At 47.8% G+C, this 22313-nt stretch overlaps 1 protein-coding gene across 2 annotated transcripts in view; it reads left to right on the top strand.

Moving 5' to 3' along the window:
* Positions 1-718: 718 nt before the first annotated feature.
* The window catches only part of LOC135914200 (GTPase-activating Rap/Ran-GAP domain-like protein 3), a 557065-nt gene continuing 535470 nt past the window's right edge, over positions 719-22313 (top strand). For both annotated transcript variants that reach the window (XM_065446945.1, XM_065446944.1), the window contains exon 1: positions 719-1028. In XM_065446945.1, the coding sequence (XP_065303017.1) occupies positions 766-1028 (263 nt within the window). In that variant the 5' untranslated portion in view covers positions 719-765. The remainder of the gene's footprint in view (positions 1029-22313) is intronic.

Raw genomic sequence — 22313 nt, 5'->3', positions numbered from 1 at the left:
AACCTGACGTACTCCCACTCGAAGCAATCAATCTCCGTCTTTCCCCTGGTGCGGCTACAAGCCGTTCACTGTCCCTCTATCGGCAAATGTGCCGGCGTGTTTGTTTTTATAATTTCCTTTCTTTTTTGCTTTTTTAGATATGTTAGGGCGTTTCCTTTCTTCCTTGTTTCGAGCGTCCTCACTCCGACATCTGACTGTATTTGCGCATATACAAGTGTGGCGTCCAAGTGAAAGCCAGAAAAACGCGTGAGCCGCCGTTAGTAATGCGCCCAGCCACGCTTGCGCGTAGCAGCGGTGGCAACCTCGTGCTTTCGCACCGCGCGGTGCACAAGCTTCGGCGAGTCCACTGGAGAGCGGCGTCGGAAACATTTCTGCCGCCGGTGGCGAGGAAGAGGGGGAGGGCCGATGCCGCCCATCCCGGAGCGTTTTGTCGCGGGATGCGCATGCGCCGCGGCACCGGGAGGCGGGGGCGGGTACGTGACGCCAGGCGCACGTGACGGGCGGCGCGGCTACGCGTCACTTTTCGAAACGCGCAGACGGCGTACCCGCGCGCCGTGCGACTGTAGCCCTCGACGTGCGCGGCCGTGGGCCGAGTGGCGCGCCTCGGTTGAGCGTGCGCTTCAGAAACACATAAGCGTGGGGAAGCTTTCGCTGGACTTTGCACCCAGGGGGCTAGCACCGATAGAGGGGGGGTGGGGGTGGGAGGGGGCGGGTTGGTTTCTAGCCCGGGTTCAGTCGCGGTAGGCAATCGCGTGAGCCGCGGCGATGCTGCGTCGCTACCAGGGCGCCGGTGGTTCAGCGCTGGACCTGGCCGAGCTGCAGCGCGAAGAAATCATGGGCGCCGCGCCGTGCTCGTCCCACGATGCCCCAGACAGCGCCAACAAGGAGAGCCGGCTGCGGCGCGTGTTCACCGCGCACGTGCGCCGCCAAAGTAAGAAGCCGCGCCACGGCGGCTTTTCGCTCAACAACATGCTCAAGGAGCCCCTGCGCCTCGTCAACTCCGTTCCACTCAACTTCGACTTCGGCAGGTGAGAGATCTTGCAGGCGGTAGCCACAACTTTCGCAAGCAGGCTCCCGTTGCTTCCGCCTACAGCGCCTGTTTCAATGTAGCGTCGTACCCGCCAGGCACATCTACTAATTTATGACTGTCATCTAACTTTCATTCCGTAAACGCCAAGAACTTCCTTTTTTTTTTCATGTCGTCTCAGTCTTCCTTTGTTACAGGCAGCCGCATGAGCGTCGTTTGCCCTAGCCATGGGCGGGATGTCATCCTCCTGCTCACTGGTTGTAATAATGGAAACAATTAAGTGCATGTGTTAGTAATGATTATGAACTAGACAAATGAGAACGGTCAGGGTGAGAGATAAAAATGGTTCTGTTTTGGTTTGATTACCCTAGCACAATACCTGTTACCATACGTACGGGTACACGGAGGGCGTGAGCTTTCGTTTCTAACAGACGCCGCGTTGAATTTATGCGTTATAACTATACAAGTAAGTGTTTTAAACAATTCATTCACCGTACTTTAGCGACAGATCAGAAGCGATATAAACAAATAATATTAATGGCGTCACGCGCGCTTTCTCCTTTAGTGCGAAAGTCAGTGCGGAGGTTTTGTTTTTCAAGGTATTGCCTCCAGAGCACTAAGGGAGCGGACATTTCACAGAGTAAAAGTAAACACCGGTGCAGCGAATCGATCGAGAGTGATGCGAACATCAAATGCTCGGCTGTACGTACCTTGACGTGGTCGCTCATTTCTTCAAAGTCGACACAAATGTACTGTGTATGACTAGGAAGGAAAGCATATATGCAAGTGATATCGGAGTCGTCTGACCAAGACACTGCCAGCGAGTGTTTGTCTGTTCGCATATCTTTCGCTAGTTCGTATGCAAGCGCAGATACAAAGAGAGAAATCAAGTTGAAGGCACCCATGCGGCTCTTTTCGCAAGCTTCATACGTTCACGCGCGCCTTCAGCGTCTAAGGAGGAGTTCAAAGCAGCTGTTATTCCTTTTAAAACTCGACATCCAAGCTATCGCAGGAACGTCCACTGTTGACCTGCGAGCATAACGCCTAGCCACCATCTCGCAAGCTTCCTGAGATCTCGTTTAGGGAGTTGCGCCTTCTGTTTAAAGGGACGTTTTCTGTCGGTCAATGTGAAAGAAAAAAAAAAGTATAGTCCAAGCGTTAAAGAGCGACAGCTTCCGCACCACTGCCATATAACCGAAAAATGCAATCGGTGCGTGGCGCTCGGTCTGCCCGAAGTGCAGCGAAGAGGAAAAGATGAGGCACCGCTGTCGTTCGAACTGCACAGCGCCGGCGTATACGCTAAAAGAGCGCTGTTCTCTGCATCTCCATTTTGAACAGGAAAATGCAGAATATATGCGATCGCATGCAATGCCGTGGTTCTCCTTTGATTGTACAAAACAAACAGTGCTTTCGATTAGCGTTGCGGATGTGAGGCAGTCGCAATGTGAACTGTGGCATGGATCTTCTTGTGAGATGTAACAACCCACGTCTTAAGAATTTTGCAGCAGTACGGCGCCGGCACGGGGCGGTTAACTGACTGCCAGTAGGAACACTACAGCCAGGAACACGTTCTTCACTAGGTTCCCTTCTTTACTTTATAAAGCCAAACTGTAACGTCTGTATTGATATCGTTCCACGACGATAGTGACGGAGCCTGATCTGCAACACGTGGGAGTATCGGAGGCAACATCCGCACTGCGCCGACACCGAGGTTTGTGCGCATGGCGATGAACTTCAAGATAAGTGTGGTATGTGGCTCGTCGCATCTCCATGTGAGGCTCGACCAGTCACGGTAGCTCAGTGACAGTGGCGTTGCGCTGCTGAGGTCACGGGTTCGAGTCCGGCCGCATCGAACGCATTCCGATGGGAAGGAGGGCTAGGGGGTTTGCAAAATCGCTCGTGTACTTAGATTTAGGCACACTCTAAAGAGCCTCAGGTTGTCAAAATTAATCCGGAGTCCACCCCACTAAGGCGTGCCTCATAATCAGGTCGTGGTTTTGGCACGCAACACCCTAGAATTTATTATTTTTAATTGTGTGGCTTGGGCCAAACGCATCAGGTGGCATCTTGGGCAGATCTATTTTTTTATTTTCTTAGACATCCTTCCTTCCGATCTCCATTCTTTCTCGTCGGCCTAAATTCTCCACTCAGATTGTCAACTTCACTTCGCGCTAAGTTGCAAAACATGTGTTTAGCTTTTCCCTTTACAACATGGCAACAATGCCCCTTTTTTGTATAGCCAGAGACGTAAACGATATCAGCCACTCTATTTCTCGCCGAAATGTGTGGCTGTGTATATGTGTAGCCTGACTAAATAGAGTTGAGCTAGTTGGTGCTGTAGCTTTTATTGCCACATAGCGTGAAAAAAGAAATTGTCAGTGGAACAGAGATGGGAGAGGACAGAGCGCCATTGCTTCAACTGAAGAATTTTTAATATATAAGATACATTCAAGGGGTGCCAACATATTCACGAACAAATGCGCAGACAAATGCGCAAGCGAATGTACCTAACAAGCCAGCAAGGAATGGAAACCACTAACGACAAGCAAATCATCGACTGGAAGGCTTATATCCAGATATGAAACTTGTTTCCTTGTGACTGCCAGAGACAGCGTGCTTATGCATTTATCAGCAGCTCTATTAATAGAATAAAGGTTCGAAAATTTTGCTATCAATAATTTCCCTGCTACGCCGTTTTAGCACACGTGTGTTATCAAAACACAGCGAGCATTTTCGGTCATGATCAGCCAAGTGTCCGGCTGTGTGCTCTGACATGAGGCGGTCGTTTATGCGTCTACCCGTCTGGCATGTAGCATTTTGTGATCTTGAAAAGCGCAGAAACCTTGTAATCTACAAAGCGGGTGCCATGTCTTTCGGTGCTGGTGTTTTCTTTAGCGACGCTGTTAAGCAAACCACACATCTTTGAGAGCTTTCGCGGTGCTGAAAGAGCATGGAAACCATACTTGCTTGCCGCCTTCTTTAAGCGGTGCGATACATTGTGTATGTATTGGACAGCCGCGGGGCGCCCACTGGGAGGTGCTTTTCTGCACCTAGTGCCCGCCGGGTTTTCCTGACTTACTTAGTTGTCCTGTCTTACTATTAATATTATTAGGGAGACTCGGTGCATTTAAGATACACGTTACGCCAAGCGCACCCGAGGAAAACAGCTTAAATTAGTAACATGCGTGACAGTATGTTTCAAGTATATATTTTTAATTCTTCTGTGTCCTTCTCTTCATACAAATATCAATGTCCGAGAATGTTACTAGATCGACCCACTCTTCGGTGCAGCGTTATAAGGCATAGAAAACACCTAAACGTGAAGCATCTCAAGCCCTGACTTCAATCAAACTATTATAGAGGGGGATCATTCTTTTGTTGTATGAAATTCTTAAATATAGCCTGTTGTAGATAACGTAATTCTAGTCCCCAGGTGGATTATTCTGAGACGCGGACATTATTTGCACGAGAAACCGGAACACATATTCAATTAATTAACAAAAACACACCAATTATCTTTTGAAATAATTATTTTACGACACACTTTACAATTTACGAATTGTAGCCGGTGAGTTCGCAAGACATATTCACTTGTAATGAATTTCCCGAATGACGCCAGTTTGAAGATATGTGTCATCAAACTTGCCCTAGAGAGAGAGAGAAAGAGAGAGGGAAGTCACAACGGAAAGGCAGGGAGGTTAACCATGCTGAGCCCGGTAGGCTACCCTGCACTGGGGAAAGGGGGAAAGGGGATTCAAAGAGAAGAGAGTTCACAGTTTGCACTGTTACACGCACAAGCGTTCATCACTAAGTCAGTCACAGGCGGTCATGCAGGCTGGTGCACTTCAAGAAATGCACCAGCGCCTTTGTGGCCTTGCACATAGCAGACGCACGAGGCCACGGGCCCGAGATCTCCTCTGTGAAAGGCCGGTCGTCTAAGTGCCCTCTCATCTCGTACGTGGGGCAGTCACACAGGAGACGTTTGGTCGTTTCTTCGATACCACGTGTGCTGCAATCGGGACTGTGCGTCATTCTAATAAGGAATAAGTAGGGGTTTGTGAAAGAACCTCCTACTCGCAAGCGGCACAGCAGCTTTTCTTCCCGTCGGTTAAAACTAGGTAAAACTCTTAATGCCAAGTGCAGGTCCATGGCATATAGGCGCCGGTTGGTCAACTCCGGCGCGTTCCATTTCCTTAGAGTAATAGTATGGGCAAGACCGCTGAGATGCCATGCTGCATCTGTTCTCGACAACGGTATCGAGCTGCTGTCACATTCACCGTGTGCCTCTCGGGCAGTTTTGTCGGCACTTTCATTGCCAGCAATATTACAGTGCTCGGGTAGCCACTGATATACAATGTCATGGCCTCCGTCCACCACTTGATGTTTGCGTAATCGTAACTCTGCTGCGAGTTCTTCATGTGGGCTGCGGCACAGAACTGATAAGAGTGATTGAAGCGCTGCCTTTGAGTCACAGAATATAGCCCAGTGATTTGGTAACTATTGCTGCACATATAGCATTACCCTAAATATGCACCGTTGTTCCACTTATTTTTTTTAACAAAACGTCATTTTATGCATTGAAACACAAAGTTGCAACGCCCATGTATTTCGTTCCACACTTTTGAAATATCTCGAAAGGCGTGTCATCCTGGAAATTAATTTCAAGTGGATACGCTTTGCGAACTCACCTGCTAGAATAAATAAATTGAAATATGTGCCGTAAAGTAATTAATTAGGCAGTTAAGTCGATAAATTTTGTTAATTAGTACGAAATTTGTTACCATTTCTCGTGCTAATAATGCCCTCCTGTTCGAATAGTCCAGCTCAAGGACGAAAATTATGATATCTGCCACAAGCGATTTTTAAAAATTCCGTAAAGCTTAAAAAATTATCATTTTGCCTATTTACCATTATGGCCTTCATATCTGTTTCCTAACAATTATTTTCGACGTTGCACTCTCGTAATCTGATCTCATCCTTCGCTTCAAGAGGCCGATTCCCGCGGCACTAACGGTGGTGCGGCAGCGTTGAGTAAAACACGAGAGGCGAAAAAAAAAAGGTGTGCCATAATAACGCCGATGGCTTTCTAGCATGCTAGGAAATATTCACGCTATGAACATAGGATATGTTCATTCAAATCTCAGCTGTCCCCCCTCCCTGCTAGCGTTGCCGTTTCGTTGCATTCCGTTGCGATTTCTCTATCATATTCCACCGGATACAATTGACTAAGAAAGTCGCCCGAAGAAAAAGAGTCTTTTTTTTTTCGTTGTGAAACTTACTTATTTTACATGTTCATGAAACTTACACGTTCCCGCGCGACATCGCGGAGAGGAGAAGTGTTTATTTAAAACGGAGGGGTTGACTCTATTTTATACGGCTGTCACACGGTGTAATTTCGCTCGCGATCGAGCCCTATGGGGATCGAATTTCTAGATCGCTATTTTCTCCATTGTGCAAGCTGCCGAAATGAGCCAATCGCGGTCGAGAAATTTTATCGCGGTCGGGCTCGATCGAGTTCAAACATTCGCCGTGTGACATCTGTATTAGCTGTGTAGCGGACAAGGTGGTTGCCGCTCAGGCACTGGTCAATACAAATGTTGGAACCCGTTTTGTCACTTGATAATTTAACTTCAGAAAAAGTCATAATAAGGAACACTAAAAAATAACGAGCTCAATTTACAAATATACAGTACACAAAGCAAAAAAAGATAGATATATATATATATATATATATATATATATATATATTTCAAGTTCTTGCATCGAGTGTGCGTAGTATTAGGTAAATGCTTTCATCGTTCTTGCAGGATGTCTTTAATATGGTTTGCTAAAGCAGGCATGTCCGTTGCGAGAATACGAGTCAACGATGCCATGGTAAGCAATTCCGAAACGTGCAGCACCTCCTATGCGGCAATTTTCCTATGATCAAGCACCTCCTGCCGGCTCAGCACGGCGCATAAAGAAGAAAAAACAGGCGCCTGTCTGGTTAGCTGGCACTCACAGCTTTGCGGCATGTTGGTAGGCAGAGAGCTCACGGAAGCTTTCGTTGCTTGCTTCCTTTGGCCTGAGCCCACGCCGCTAGAACTTGTACAGGACTTTGCGCTAATTACTCCGTGATCCTTATGCGCGCCTCTCAGGCGATGGGAACGGCCATCTGCAGTGCCGACAGCACGGCACTCAGCGTGCAGGCGTTGACGCTGCCGCATGTTTGTGACGTCACGCCTGAAGATTGACGGTGCCGTGTACTGGCTTGCCGAAAGCTGTCGTGTTCGCAGGCCTTGATTTGGCTTGCAACACAAAAGACACGAAATGGTGTTGGCTACAGATCAGGTGTAGTTTCGTTCGTATCCAACAGCTGGTTGTCTTCTAGCCAATCCATCTTTTCATAGGTGTGTTACCAACTGCACTCACTGTGCAGACGGCAGGCAGAACGAAGCCAATGAACAAACACAAGCGAAAGAAAACGCAGACGCCTTTTAATGGACATTTGTGAGACTCGTAGCACTGACACCTGTGAAAGGAAATAGACAGTATGATAATCAATAGAGAACGCTAGCGGTTCTCACGAGCTGCAATCGAAATTATTTCAAATAATTTGTATTTTAGGGCACCGAAGCACTCGTCAGGGCTATCTCTCATTTTGCAACATTGTAAGGCAACTTTCTGCTCTCCATCTCATCTTGCCTGACGCTCACCATCTGCGTCCTGGATTTGTTTACACCAGCAGTACTAGGAAGCCTACATTTCCTATTTTACAATACACCTTATCTGGTATTCCATGTGCACTAGTCCTGTCTTGGCTCACGTAGATGAGAGGCTCACTGTATACATATCGCGCTTTAAAGAATCAAAGTTATTTTATCATGTAGACTTTGTAGAGATAACCGATGTAATTGGCCTACGTCTCCAATGTAAGGGACTCATTAAAGAGGAGGGGCGAGGGGATGAGCGCGTACGAAATAAATGTTAACAAACACGTTGTTCTCAACTTCTTGCGCGTACATTAAATCACATTGTTCTCTCCCAAGTGGCAGTGCCCACAAGTGCTTCAAAGCGAGGCAAATGCACCGCTGTGCATTTTGCACGGGACAATGCTCGGTTCATCAAATTGCTCAGAGACGGCCGGTCCTGCCTATACGGAGCCTCGCAGCTGCCGCCGGTTTTGTTTACCGCAACCGCGTTCCCACCGGTTCGGCCGAGCGCACTTCGCAGCCGGACCAGTCGCCGCGTAGACGCCGCGACGGGTCCTCGCGCAGCTGCACGTGTCCACTTATGCCGCGTGCCTCGCGAATGAACTAAAGCGCCACTTGTTTTTCGCGAGCACTTCTGTGCGCCGAAGGTGTTATCGGAGGTACCCTGCCTTGTCGCCGACGAGAAGCGCATGGTCGGCATACATGCATTGTCCGCAACGTTCCGCATCTGGAATATTGTCGCCACAATGTGCGCGTATGTTAACGGCCAAGTGCGACGCACTGACACGCGTGGCTGTAGTGAATGGTAGGCACATCGGCTGAAAGAGACACAAACGCCGATCACTTCGCGTTCACGCAGCAAAATCTGCGACTGCAATTGAATAGATATTCCGCAGAAAACCATTCCCGCTCTTTTCTTTTGAAGTTTCTTTTTTTCTTTTCTGTTTAACGACTAAGCTTTTCTAGCGGAGTCTGCCTCAAAATTTCGGTGTAAAATGCTTTCTCGGTTCAGTCTCAGCAAGCTTACATATTGCGTCAAGGGGCTTCACTTCGAAGCAATGAGTTCTCATGGTGCATGCATATCAAATACTTGCGTCGCGAACTCACAATAATCAGCTTTTTATTCAGGAAACGGGGATTCCTCTCGCTGAGGAAGCTCACAGGCTATCAATTACGTGTAACTGGTCAATATTGCTTAGAAAGCGAAAAAAAAAACAATAACAACCAAGCACAAAAAAGCGAAAAAGCGAAAAAACCGACAAAAGCTATAGTTTCAAGCTATGGTTGCCAGCTGTGGCTAGACAAAGTGGAAAGATGAGGTGGGAATATCACCTACAGTTGAGCATAGTTGGTTGCACTGCACTATGACAGGGCAAGGAAGATGAAGCTAAATAAAAATAAAAAAAACATTCGCAGGTGCATGCAGATCCCAGCAACTCATGCATCAAAGAACGAAGCTGTTTAAGAAAATTTTCACGCTACTCGGAAGTATAAGAGGTGGGGTCCTAATGGAGGGAAATCAAGACATTGTATATACCATTCACGGTATCTGAGCTTAATACTTCTATATTATCCGCTGTATCCGACACAATGTTCCCATATGCTGCGCTCGTTACACCGACACCGGCGTCCGGCTGCACCCTCCGACAGGCCGGTCATAGGGCTGCTTCGGGGCTGCGTCGCAGGTTGCGTTTCTGGCTGTTCTCTGGCTGCCATTCGATGCCGATGACGCGGCCACACCTTGCCACAACCTCACAATAAGCGTTGTATAGCTCCGCTTAACAACTTCGCTGTAAAACAAAAACGAAAGGACAAACCATACACGCGTGACTTGTGGCACATAAGTATACAGTACTGCGTTAGGAAGCTGTCGTAGCATCCGGTTGTCTTCAAGGAACGTAGTTCCGCTCGAGTGACTTTGTGCATACATTGAAGAGAGAGAGAGAGAGAGAAATAGAGCTCTTTATTTAAAAGCAGAGATCTGCAAGCAGAGAGGTTTGGCGGCGTAAAATTATTCCTTTACATTCCACTCTTCAAGAGATGGGCAGATGGGATAGTAATTACCTTTGAAGAATGACTCTGCAGCATATTCTAAAATTAGAAATTATCCATTCATTAGTTCTGTAGCTATATATATATATGTATATATATATATATATATATATATATATATATATATATATATATATATATATATATATATATATATATATATATATATATATATATATATATATATATATATATATATATATATTCTCGCATTGGAACATGCACTCTAAAGTCTAGTGCAGTTGGACCATCATTGTTGTGGGGCACTTTTCTGTCTGTTTCACTGAAGTTCATTAGACAGTGTGTACCGTAGATGCATGCCATTACGCCATATATCGCACTCATATTATATATAATCTGCTGACAAATGTAGAAACCAAATGTATCCAAGAAGAGCACACCCACGACGCTTGCTGAAGGCGGTAATGGTACGGTAAGACGTTCAAAGCGTTGAAAAACAGAGTTCATTTTACCGGGCAGTTCTGGCTGTAGAGGCGCCCTTCCATGCACTGGGCAGATAATAAATCAAGTTGTCATTAATTTCTCTATACCTCGTACTTGTCATCGCCCCTACCAAGAAGGCGTATGAGAGGAAACTTGACCATATTTCTGCTAGTTCGAGCACTACATTATAGAGTTTTTTCAAGCACGTTAGCTCTGTCTCCCTCGATGTCACGCAGGATTTATTGTTTCTAGCATTATTGCAGCAAAATACATATGTGGTTTACTGCACATCGATTATGCGCATCGTATTATTCACTTCACCGGACTCAAGGAAACGCCGCGGATTTAGGGATGGGTCGCATCTTTGCTGCCCTTCCGCGGGCATCAAGCGTGTGTCGTGACCGTGATCGAGTGAACCTGAAATTACTTTCCTCGGGAGCGCGACCGGTGCTCGGTCAGTGGCACCTACGGCTGACCTCTGTAATCCCCCTCCCCACGCATTCAATCAATTCCACCGCCGCTCTCTGGCAGCGCTTCTCATCTTGCTGAAGGCGGGCCGCTCTCTGGCACCCTCCAGTCCTGTGTCCACGCGGCGCTTGGAGCAGTGCACCAACGCGCAAAGTGCGGCCGCTTCAAGTACTCGCCGCGTCTCAGTTTACAGTGCCGGTGTCTACCGGTACACCACGAACAGTCGTCAGTGGCTCAACGCCCTTGGTCGCCTCCACTGTCCTTCTCCTTCTTGCGCCACAAAAAGAAAAACTGCCGCAGGGAATTCAACCCCCGCCTCGGCGGACGCGGCGAGTATAGAAAGAGGGCTCGAGTGGCGCCCCGTCACCGGCACCGAGGAGCAAAAGTGCGAGGCGCACAGCCTTCGAAGCCGATGAGCAATATTGCGCCAAGCTGCAAAAGGCGCGCGAGTTGGGAAAGCAAGAAAAGGGAAAGGGGGGGGGGGGGTCGGTAAGAGCCGTGCAAGCCCTCGCACGTACGTAAGTGTGCCGACCGAGACAGCACTGGCATATGCATCGAGCTCGTGTGCGGAAGACGCGCGCAGGAACATAAACTTTCGCCAGAATTTGTGCAGAACGCGACGTGCTTCCATGGACTGATGGGTTGCTGTCAGCAGAGCGCTCTTAGATGTTTCAGTTCGTACAGTAGGCTTCAACTATACCCGTGACGCCAATTTCTTGCACTGCAGATCGAGAGAGAGATGAGGCCAATCCAGTTGCAGCTCCAGAATCTGGCTTTTAATCTGATTTGTCTTGGAACAACGGTGAGAAGCGATGAGAAGGTCGTATGACCAACGGCGATAGGTGACGGTGAGAAATGATATGTCGATCACCTGTGCCAGCTGTAAAGATGAATTAGTGGGCTCCGTTTACTTGTCCAGACGTTGAGAGGAGAGACATGCAAGCTGAGTGACGTGCATGCGCGCCGTGCATGCAAAAGGAACGAAACACAGAAGCTCGACTTTTGGAAGCACAGGAAGGAATTAACACCTTCTATTTGTTACATATATGTGTCGTTCTCGACGCTTTAGAGCGGCAGTTTCATTGTGGATATAACTGCTCGTTGCTTTCTTCCGATGGCACTACGCTGAGAAATGCACTGCATATGACGGGCAAAGTCGCTAGAAACCATCGAACTGTTTTTGTAATTCTTGATGTACGTTATTTGCAGCATATTTTCTCGTTGTAACAACATGAAGCTCAGCGAAATATCAGCGCTCATATTGCCTCTCCAGAAGGAGCGCTGAGCACATTCTCACACTATGCTGGTGGACGACGTAGCTGCTTCGGCGAATGGCTGTTTCACGAAAAGGCTTACAGGGCCTGTCAGGTCTGCCAGCAGCGGGCCACACTCTGCAGAGCTGGTGAATCTGCGCTATGCAGCAGGTACGTCGGCACAGGCCAATGTATAGCTGAATGTCTGACGAATACTCAGCCTTTCCGCCTACGCTCTTCGTGTCTGACCCAAGCGCCAGTATTACTTCGCTTCATTCAGCTCACCAAGATGTGCTCAAGCCAAAATGTAGCCCATCCTCTCGAAAGACAAAGACAATTAATAATATTTCTACTTGCTTCACAAATGTGCTGAGGCTACGTGATCCATGGAAAACTAAATTTCCCCGCGCTCTTATCTTATCACCTGGCACTGAAAAGTGCAGCCTGCACTTGATGGTCCGATCATCGTACGTCTAGTGCATCTATAAGTTTTTGGATAGAAGGGCCTGCGTACAAAGTCGATTTTTCGCGGCCCGTTAGTGGTCCACAAATGTTCGGTCCCGACAATGCTTCTTAACCGCATAAGCGTAGAATAAACTTCAAAATTGACGCAATGAAAATTTCCCGAACGTTCTGTATTAATCTTTTGGTAAATATTCACATGTAAAGTATAAAGTGCACCCGAATGGGATTTTAGAAATTTCACATATTTCAAAGGTGAACTACCAAAGAGGGAGAACAAGCAAGGACAAAGAAGTGGGAAATGTGCTCACCCATCCTTTAATATTCTGACTTTCAGTTTGGTTTATGGTGTTATTCAACAAGAACACTCTCAGAACCGCCTGCTCCTTGTCGAATCGCCCCTATTGGCCTCGAACTCCACCACTGGAAAAGCTGGCGAAAAGCTAGGGATTACGTGGAAAATAGCGGCCGCGTCGGCTGCTTCGGGAGCGCCGAAGCGAGCTGAAAACGAGAGTTCCCTCGTACGCTGCGGTCCTCATTTTTAGTGGCAAGATTTTCCCGCTTCGAGTGTCTCCTTTACAACGCTTGAAAGCACTACAATAGGTAGTGGCTGCCTTTGAACGCGCGCAACATGGTAGACTACTGCTCGGTGCCGCAGTGCCGGACGTACGCATCGGAGCCCGGTGTCAGCCTTACTCACACGTAGCCGCAGGACAAGAAGCTGCGTGAAGCTTGGCTCGCGAAACATAAAACTGGCAAACAGTCATTGGCTACAACTCGAGTATGCAGCAAACACAGACGCGTGGAAGATTTCTCCTACGGCGCCGGGTCTGCGATGTTCGGAAAACGCACTCTGAGACGCTCGCCCGAGTCCACTGCCCGACTAATCTCATGACGGTTTGGTCTATGGACTTGTCGATGCTATAGATACTGGCAAGTTCACTGGAGTGGAAAGGGAGCGGTAAGAAGCACATTAAAAAAAGCATGGCATATGGTCATGTTTGTGTCATGAATTAATGCACTGGATTACAAAAAAGAAGCAGCGGGAAATCGCGCGCTGAGAAGACCGATAAACATACTGTGCGACGCAACTCGAGAAATAATATTGAAACGTCCAAGAATTTACAAGAAAAAAAAAAGATTGGATCATCGCGACGACACATCAGTTCCCGTGGGCGTTGAAGTCTTTACAATTAGATTATTTTTGAACGCCTCTGATAGCGCCCACGCAACAATGGTTGCTTGTGTACTGTCAAATGCTCATATTCTGCGGCCTGAAGCTCATGGCATGGTGCGAAAACGCGCACGCGGCGAAAGCGAAACAGTGCGCGGACAAGCATGCAGACGCGCAGTCGGCCGCTGCGAATCTGTGCGATCGCTGCATTGAGGCTTCATTCTCTTACGCTCCATTTAGTTATACAAAAACACTATAAGAACATATTTCGCATAGTTTGCTCTCAGCGTTTACCTACCTTTCACGCAAGAAGCCGGTTCGGGAGACTCCATCGCGGCGACCACGCGCAGTGGCGTTCACTGTACGTATTCGCTAGAGATAGCGTCTGTAAATGATTCTGTGCTTTCAGTTTGCCCAAGATTATTATTTAGACAGTAAAAAACTTCTCTCCTTTCGAAAGTACTTACAGAAATGTCCGGGAGAGCTCCCGCTCGGTGTTTTCAGTGAGAGCTGACAGCAAAACCTATGAGGAGCGCGCCGCGTGATCCCTCATACTACGCCAGCGAGGCGCTTCCGATAGATGGCGACTCCGTAACTCCTCGCCGCCAATATTGGGTAAGTGCCATTGTTTGAAAACAAGGACGATGGAGGCCAAATGCGAAGAGCATTCGGTTCTCTGAGAAAGAAGATGGGGATAGTTGGTTTGACATAGCCACTTAAGTGACCGACACGGACGCCCACGTCTTTCCTTCTTTGTGCGTGTGTTCGTCGCTTAATCACTATGGTCCCAGCTCTCTTAATTCTGCGCATATCTTGTTGGTCTTTGCGATCAACGTGCTGCGTTTTTTGTAAGGTGCGTTTGCACTCCATAACGTCGAACATAGAAAAACTATTGGGGTTCCGTGAAAAAGTGGAGACAGGGTTTGCTGGTCTGCGCCACAGATTTGTTGACCGTCTTTTCTGTGCCCAAAATCGCACGTGGCCGACAATGTACATGCCGCAGTGGGAAGCTCTACAATAAGATGGACCACCTTGTATTTTCTATAACGTGAGCCAAATACTATGTGGTATTTTCGTATCCTCGCTCCATCGGAATATGGCCACGGAGACCTGGAATCGTACCCACGACCTCATTTTTTTAGTGGCAGAACGCCACCTCCGGTGTGTCAACGCTGCGGGGACTCCACGAACTTGTTTACGTCGCACAGTGTTTTCTCCGTGTGAAATTACACCTAGCAGGGCGTGTTATCATAGTCACACTTGAAAATTCTCTGTTCTTTTGGTCTAGTTGTAAAGATGCTGAAATATATTAAGCCTTTGATTTATGTACACTAAAATGAAAAGCGCCGGTGGCGCGAAGAGCGTGAGCGTGCTTCTTGGGTTGTTGTAGGCCCAAATACGGTATCCGTATGCAGCAGGGTGTCTGAAAGCAGGGCGGAGCTGTTCTGCACTGCCTCTACCGCAGCGTAGCCTACGCGAAAAAATTCTCTTTAGTCGCCGTTCCTGTATGACCTGCGTCCATTGTTGGCGCGGACATCAGCACGTCCTATGCAAATGTGGCCACTTTTCAACGTCCGGGCTTTCTCTGAAAATTGCGTAGCGCTCGCATCGTGATTCTCACCTCTCTTGGCCCTTCGTACGTCCCCGCAAGATGGTCTGTATCCCGCTCGGTGTATCTCCGTGCTTGTGCTAGTTTGTTCTAGGATGCGCCTGTCCATGGCTATTTGGCTTTTATGCCTTTCAATCCTGCGCAGCAATCTGAGTTGTCAGATTGCTACGGCTTGCTTAAGTACTTTTTTTTTTCATGGCTGGACGAAGGCGAAGCGCCTCTTTGGCGCTACTATTCATTGTTTTCTCGCTGTCATGGAATTTCCCGCGTAGCGATGCCGCTTCCCGTCTTGTGCCTATCGACGGAGTCTTTCGCAGCCCCTCCTACCCAGAGGTCTTTGCTGCTGCCCTTCTCTTGAGAGTGAAAAAGCTAGTCCAGTGGCAGCGAAGGCACTGATCTGCATACTGGGTCACAAGAGGTGAAAGGAGAGGTTCACAAGGCGGGATACCCAATAATCAGGTCAATTTCTAATAAAAAGCTTCAACTACAGCCGGACAGAATCCTGTTCATGTCTAAGGAATCTCTCTTAATTTTGAAGCACGTGCGGAAGTACGGAGCACGTGCTTATGCACGTGCTCCGTATTTTTCGACAAAATCGCGCCTATTTGAATGATAATATTGAGCTAAACATATGCAAAAAACATCTTGGCGATCAGCTTCATCCACGGAAGTGTGCCAGACAAATATCTAAAGGACGTAGGAAGGCAATATGGAAGCTCTCTGCACTATGGGCCCAGCGGTAGCAACGCCCAGTGGTAGGTATAGCCATGATTTTAACTTACACATCCTTTCGTGAGGACATCAAAGCTCGGTACAGAAGTCGACGGAACGAATCATGCTCACCGGCATCGCCTGAACCATCACGGAGACTGCTCAGGTGCCATGGCTAATATTCAATGTTACAGTTCACACGTAGACAATGTCCACTACATCTGCCACTAACACTGCTGTAAACGCTGACCTCTCGGCGCAGTTCTTAACGGGGAACTCGAAGCCATATGACAATGTTGCGCAAGAAGCCATACGCAATACTCTAGCTAAATGTTTGGCCTTCGTGTTGTAGTGAAGTGCTTTGCTGCGTCTTCTCTGCCTATAGCTACGCATGCTGTTTTTCTGCATATGAGTTGTGCAGTAAACAGGAAGGCGGAGGAAATTTCATGAAATAGAAAAACTGTTATCCAGACAAAAAAAGAAAAAGAAAGAAAGAGAACATGGCCTTCTAAGGAATTGAAGCTTCGTTCTCGAACAAAAATTCGTCCTGGTATGGGGATGGAAGCCGGAACCAAGGCCTTGAAGTGAGCAATTAAAAATACCAACTTTTAAAAAACTACTCAGAACTAGCCACTCCAGCCCGCTCATGTCCATCGACGTAAAATAATTCAACCAATTTTGCCATCATTCGCGTTGTTATTATTATGACTCTACCTTTTGTACGTAACTGTCATCCTGGCGCTATTTGCTTTCCGAATCATGACAGTATTTTCACAATTTGTGCATTCCTCATCGGAGTAGTAAATGATAACGTAGTTGCAAGGGCAATGCTCCAAAGTACGCTTCTCAAAAGCACTATCCTGCGTGTTACCGAAACCATAGCTCATTAGGTATTTTATCCATAAGAAAGAAGCAAACTCAGACAGATATTACACGAAAACCGGGCCGACCACTCAGACAAGCCTTCGGCCGCATAGCGGCGGAAACATGTTTGGTCAGTTGAGGGCAAAATTAATATACCGAATCGTCTGCTGGCCTCGCCAGTTCAGAGCTTGTGGACGGAGCAACACGGCATGAGGTATACCGAGCTGCCCGTTTTATTGCCTGTTTTTCTAATCGAATAATTTGCTTGACTATCCTGGGTTCCGTAATTGGCGAAAAGACGTTGCTTTTGTACTCATTGTTTCCCTTTCTCTAAAACGACTTGCGTTGTAATTTTCTTGCTCCTTCGGTCTGTTACCTTTTTTGTTGGGTACCTCTATCGTGATGGCAGGACAGCTGAAGCGTCAACTGAAAGGGGTCTACTGTCCACTATATACAATAAATTATTCCTTCTACTACGAGCATTTATCCATCTAGTTTAAGCAGCATCATTAGCACTTGTAGCCTCATGACAGTAGCAACAATGTCTTCTTTCTTGCTTTCGCACGGCACTATTTTCCACACCGACAACACCTCTTCGACGTCCTGTCTGTTCACAAGAAAAGCTGACTAAATGCATGACGATCTCGCGCAAATGAAAAGTCTGACCAAATGGAAAGACTATCGGCTTGGCTGACGCTCCCGTGATGGGGACGCTGACATGATATCAGCGCAATTAGGAGGCAAGCAAGAAATAAAGGTGAAAATGCCCCGACGCCGTAACGCAAGACCGAAGCAGCAGGTGATCGCTCCACAAAGTGCGTGCCCACAAGTCACAGCAGGGACGTCGAACGAGGCGATGTACCAGAGTCGATGAGACGAGATTATGAATCCAGCGCCGCTTCTTTAGGAGCACAGCGGACAGCGAGCACAAGGTAGAGTGGACGGAAGAGCTTCGGCGCGGCTACACGTCATTCCTCTTTAGGAGTGCTCCACGCTGGCCCGGACCTGCCATTCCCCATTACGGGTCTCCTATACTACTGCTACTCTGCTGCAACGCTCGAGAGGACACTCCTCTCGCAAGACCTCCTAGCGCTCTCTCTCCTACGCACGGTGGGCTGGATTACTGCTTCAAAGCAGAGGCCCGCCGTGCAACTTGAGCTGCCGCTTTAGCATACCGAGTGTGCTTCGGAGCCCCATTAGTCCATCACTTCCGCCCGCTTCTCTCGAGCTCCTCTCACAGCCTTTACCGTCTGTGCCTAAGTGCAAGCTTCGTTCTCAGGTCTCCTCACCATTTTTATTATGCGAGATCAGTCAAGGACACTTTGAAACTGGCCGCTGAATAAATGCGCTCTTTTGTTTTTTCTGCGCGCCTCTCGTTTCCGCTCATATTTTTCGAAGTGATCGCTGCAGGCTGCAGCGATCGCGCTGCATGCTACAGAGATAGCTGTAGGCGCCGGACCGTGCATATATTTATATATCAGCTACGTAATTTCTTCACACGCTCGCATATATATACATATATATGTTTAAACTTAAAAAGCACGCCACAAGATAGCTGCAGACCTGCAGACTCCAGTCCACTGCTGGTGAAGGGTGATATATCGACGCCCTTAGTGTGTGTATTTGGCTTTAGCAGGACGCATCTTCCTACTTCCGTTCTAGGGACTGACAGCCCATGACACGAACGTATTTTGTGCCTATTATAATGCCAAAGAGACCCGACCCTTAATCTTCAGTGAAGGCATTAGGCAGGAATGGCCATAAAAGCCAGGAAGAGTTGAGTCAGGGAACTTGCAGAGCCTGTAAGAACCAGATGTGGGGGAAGTGTGCGACACTTCAGTTTTGCCAATTGTCTGAAATGTTTGAAATAACAGTCCTACGAGTTCAGGTTTAAGGTAGAAAGTCAAGTATGCAAATGAGGTAAGGCACTGACTCGTCCCAGGTTTCTTTATGGCATGTGGTACACAGCGCACATCGCCCTATAGAGATATTGTGAGCACCGACAGACTTCGTCTTTCTGAGCTTCGTCATCAGATGGACCACTTCCGAGGCATTAGTTCAACCCAGAGCACTTCTCAATAGTCGACACTGCTTGCATCTCTTGATTTTTTAACCCAATTACTATTCTAGGCCGGTGAACCATCTACCACAACACGAGCCCAGCGCTGCTGGGTTTGGGTTTGCTCACAGTACGTGCTATTCGTAGGAAAGATGTGACACATGCTAAGGTGGAGATAGTTGCTTCAGAAAACCAAGCAACTAGCGCCGTTATTTATCTTCGCCTGTCGGTAAGCGAAACGGAACAAATATATCACGGACGAGAACTGTGGTGAAAATGTGCGCAAGCATGCAAGTATAACGTGCGAAATCGATTCTGAGCGCTGGCTTTCCACCAGCTATTGGGCAACGAAATCGCCGCAAGTCCAAGTGGCGGGTGATGCTCCCTCCGCAGCGCCAAGTCGATCGCGATGCTTGTCTCCAAGATCACCGCGTTTGCCTTCGGACAGCAGAGACGGCAGCCGAAGCTCCTGGGCGACAGACGCTCCTGGACCTCCTGTGGGGCGCCAGGCTTAACCTGAAGGGTTTGCCCCCTCCATATATAACGCCTGCCTGCTGTGCCCAGCCAGAGACGGATTGGCCGAGCGGGGGGGCCTGCACCGACGTATTTGAGCGCCCCGTCTCATTAAAGCCAAATATGCGCTTCCGTAGCCGACTCCGCTTAATCCCTTCATTAGTGAGCGGTTTCGCTTTTTCGAGTCTAGCTATTGGCGCGACAGCTTAATTTTGGCCCCGCGGAGGACATATTCATGTAATTGCAGCAATGCAGCTAATGAGCTGAATAACTCAGATAAACAGCAAGTTTCAGCACGCAGGCGTAAGCTACCTGACATATGCCAGTCAGCCAGTGCTTCGAATGGTGGCCGCGAGCTCCTTCAGAAAGTGCAATTCATGAACGTTCCATCAACGCTCACAGAATGTATGAAGAAGCGAAAAAGATGCTGGTAGGCAGAAGGTAAGCCTCGCATACACTTAAGGGAGTGCACAAAATATAACATGTTGACTTTACTGCTGAAGGCATATGTGCCTCGAGAAGCGCATTAATGGGCCATGCCACACATTGCGTTTCTCGAAGATACAATTTGCTCAAATGCGAACTTTGCATCGCCGTTTCATATGCATGCACCGAGCTCGGCACATACTGTTTTCGCATTGGCAGGTAGCGGAGGACTGAATTATTCTTGGCGTCAGTAAAAACAAAATAAAACATATATAAAACCTGCTGCCGTGAAATGTTTGTGGGTTTGAGTTCATTACTTCATCAAAAAATAAATAAGTACGCAGGCCACAGTGTCGTGCCTGACAATCCGCGTTGGGATTGGTTCCCAATCCTCGCCGCATGTTCGTTTTCGCAGAGAAGTCGACCACGCCGAACTCCAAAAAAGAGCAACGTACGAAGGGGCCAACGCGGATTGTTTGGTGTGGCAAATGGTGGGGCAAATGATTGCAGGTGTGGCAAATGCGCGGTTGGCCCATTTGCCACACCTGCGAATTTCCAAGTGCGAAAAGGCAAGCAAGTTCGCACCATGTGGGAGAGGCTTTTGGCGAATGAAAGGTAACTGGTGCTGCGCTAGGCATGCGATATATAGGTTTATGTCTCGCATCGTTTGGGAATTTGCAATAATAAAAAAAAAAGAGTTTGAGTGACCCATAGTTTATGGCGAGGCTCGCCCACCACCATAACAGCCCTATGCTTTAACCATTAGGGCAGGATCTTTATCTCTGAATTATTTTTCTCAAATGTTATTAGGTGACGATCGCTCGCGTACTTCTCTCGTGCCAACGCGAGCTAACGCTTCTCTGGCGCGTCTGTCACGTCGCATACTACTCGACGTGCCAGCTTCCATTCGATCGCAGACTTGGGAATCAAACGCTTGAGTAATAGTCAATGCCTATCGCGTGCGCCGTGCTGCTTATCAACAAGTCGTGAGCAAAAGTGAGAGTGGGCTAGTTTCTCCCATTCTTCACTCGTGATTGCTTTGAGGCGCCTTGTTAGACGGAACCGCCATCGGGATCGGCCCAAGTCGTAACGTACGTGCTTGTAATGTTCATTCGGCGCAGCACAAAAGATCAGTCGTCACGCCATCACCGTCGTCGTCTCCTTGCTATAGTGTGCTTGCGTCACACCTACGCGCACGCAATTTCTTCGCCTACACAAACACGTTGATAGATCTCGTAAAGCTTTGCATACGACCAAACGATGCTAGCTGTCTGCAGAATGCTTCGCATAACATTGATTCTACTTGAGAACTTGGAAAAGAAAGGCCTCCCGCATGCGTGTCTCCAACAGCCTGCGCTTCCGGAAAGATCTGCTATATAGCCCACAACGAAACTTCACGAATTCTACTCGTATTTCTAAGAGACACTGAACAGTTCGATCCCACAATGAAATAGACGCTCAGAGGAAGCAATAGCCGGCCTGGATCGCCAGGCTGTAGCCATCTGTAGTACATCACCACCACAAGCCCCACAGTGTACGGGATTTCTTCTTTTTACACTGGCAGAACAAGAAGAAAAAAATTTCCTGATGAACTGTTTACAAGATCTCTAAAACTATATACCAACACCACCACAGGAATGCGCTTCACATTCTTCGTAGTGCCACTCCCAGCCGTTCCCCATGCGATGCCGCGCAACTCAAAGCATACCGTAAAAAGAAACAAAAAACACAAATGAAAAGAAAAAAGGTCTTGCACTCCCGCTTCCAGAGATCCTTTTACGGCTGAGTATAGCGCCTCTGAACATCCGTTTAAATATATGCCATGGTATATACAAGACCAATCGCGCCAGAAGGGCAACCCTCCATTATGATTATCTGTTAAGAAAAGAAAGATATATATATATATATATATATATATATATACTGGCACCGAAAGAGAGAGATGCAAATGAGAGAAAGGCAGGGAGGTTAACCCGAGGTAAAACCTCCGGTTTGCTACCCTACACTATAGGTACTCTTCCGAAAGGAGGGGACAGAAACATAGAAATGGAACACAGGCGTGGTCCATGAGATAACGCAAGGGGATTTAAATAATTTATTATCTGAGACTCTGCATATTGCGAGGAACTTCTCATTTGCGCGGCACAGTGTTCTGTGCCGCGCAAATGGGTTAGTTTACCTAACCCATTTAGTTAACCTAACCCATAAGGTTAGTTAACCTAACCTTATCCTTAACCTAGCTGACTAAGCGTGCGTCGTTGGGCACATGACGAGGCAGCCAATGGGTGGGAGGTGGCGCCACGTAATTAGTGTATAAAATAAGTGTATAAAATAAAAAGCATCAGTGTCAAATTGAATGCCGCTGAGTGGTCCAATTCCTCGCGGGCAAGTGAGCACGTTGAGACGCTTGGGGCGCTTTTATTTGGCCCTACTGATCCGCAGTTAAAAAGCAGACGAGAGCTTGCGCGGACCAGCAATGCGCAGAAAAAAAAAAAACATTTCACCAAAGCGACTATAATGCTTTTGCATTCACACACGTAAGCAGTCTTAAGTGTCGCT

The sequence above is a fragment of the Dermacentor albipictus genome, chromosome 1, assembly GCF_038994185.2.
Source record: "Dermacentor albipictus isolate Rhodes 1998 colony chromosome 1, USDA_Dalb.pri_finalv2, whole genome shotgun sequence".
Taxonomy (NCBI): domain Eukaryota; kingdom Metazoa; phylum Arthropoda; class Arachnida; order Ixodida; family Ixodidae; genus Dermacentor; species Dermacentor albipictus.
This window is presented reverse-complemented; position numbering and strand designations above follow the sequence as displayed.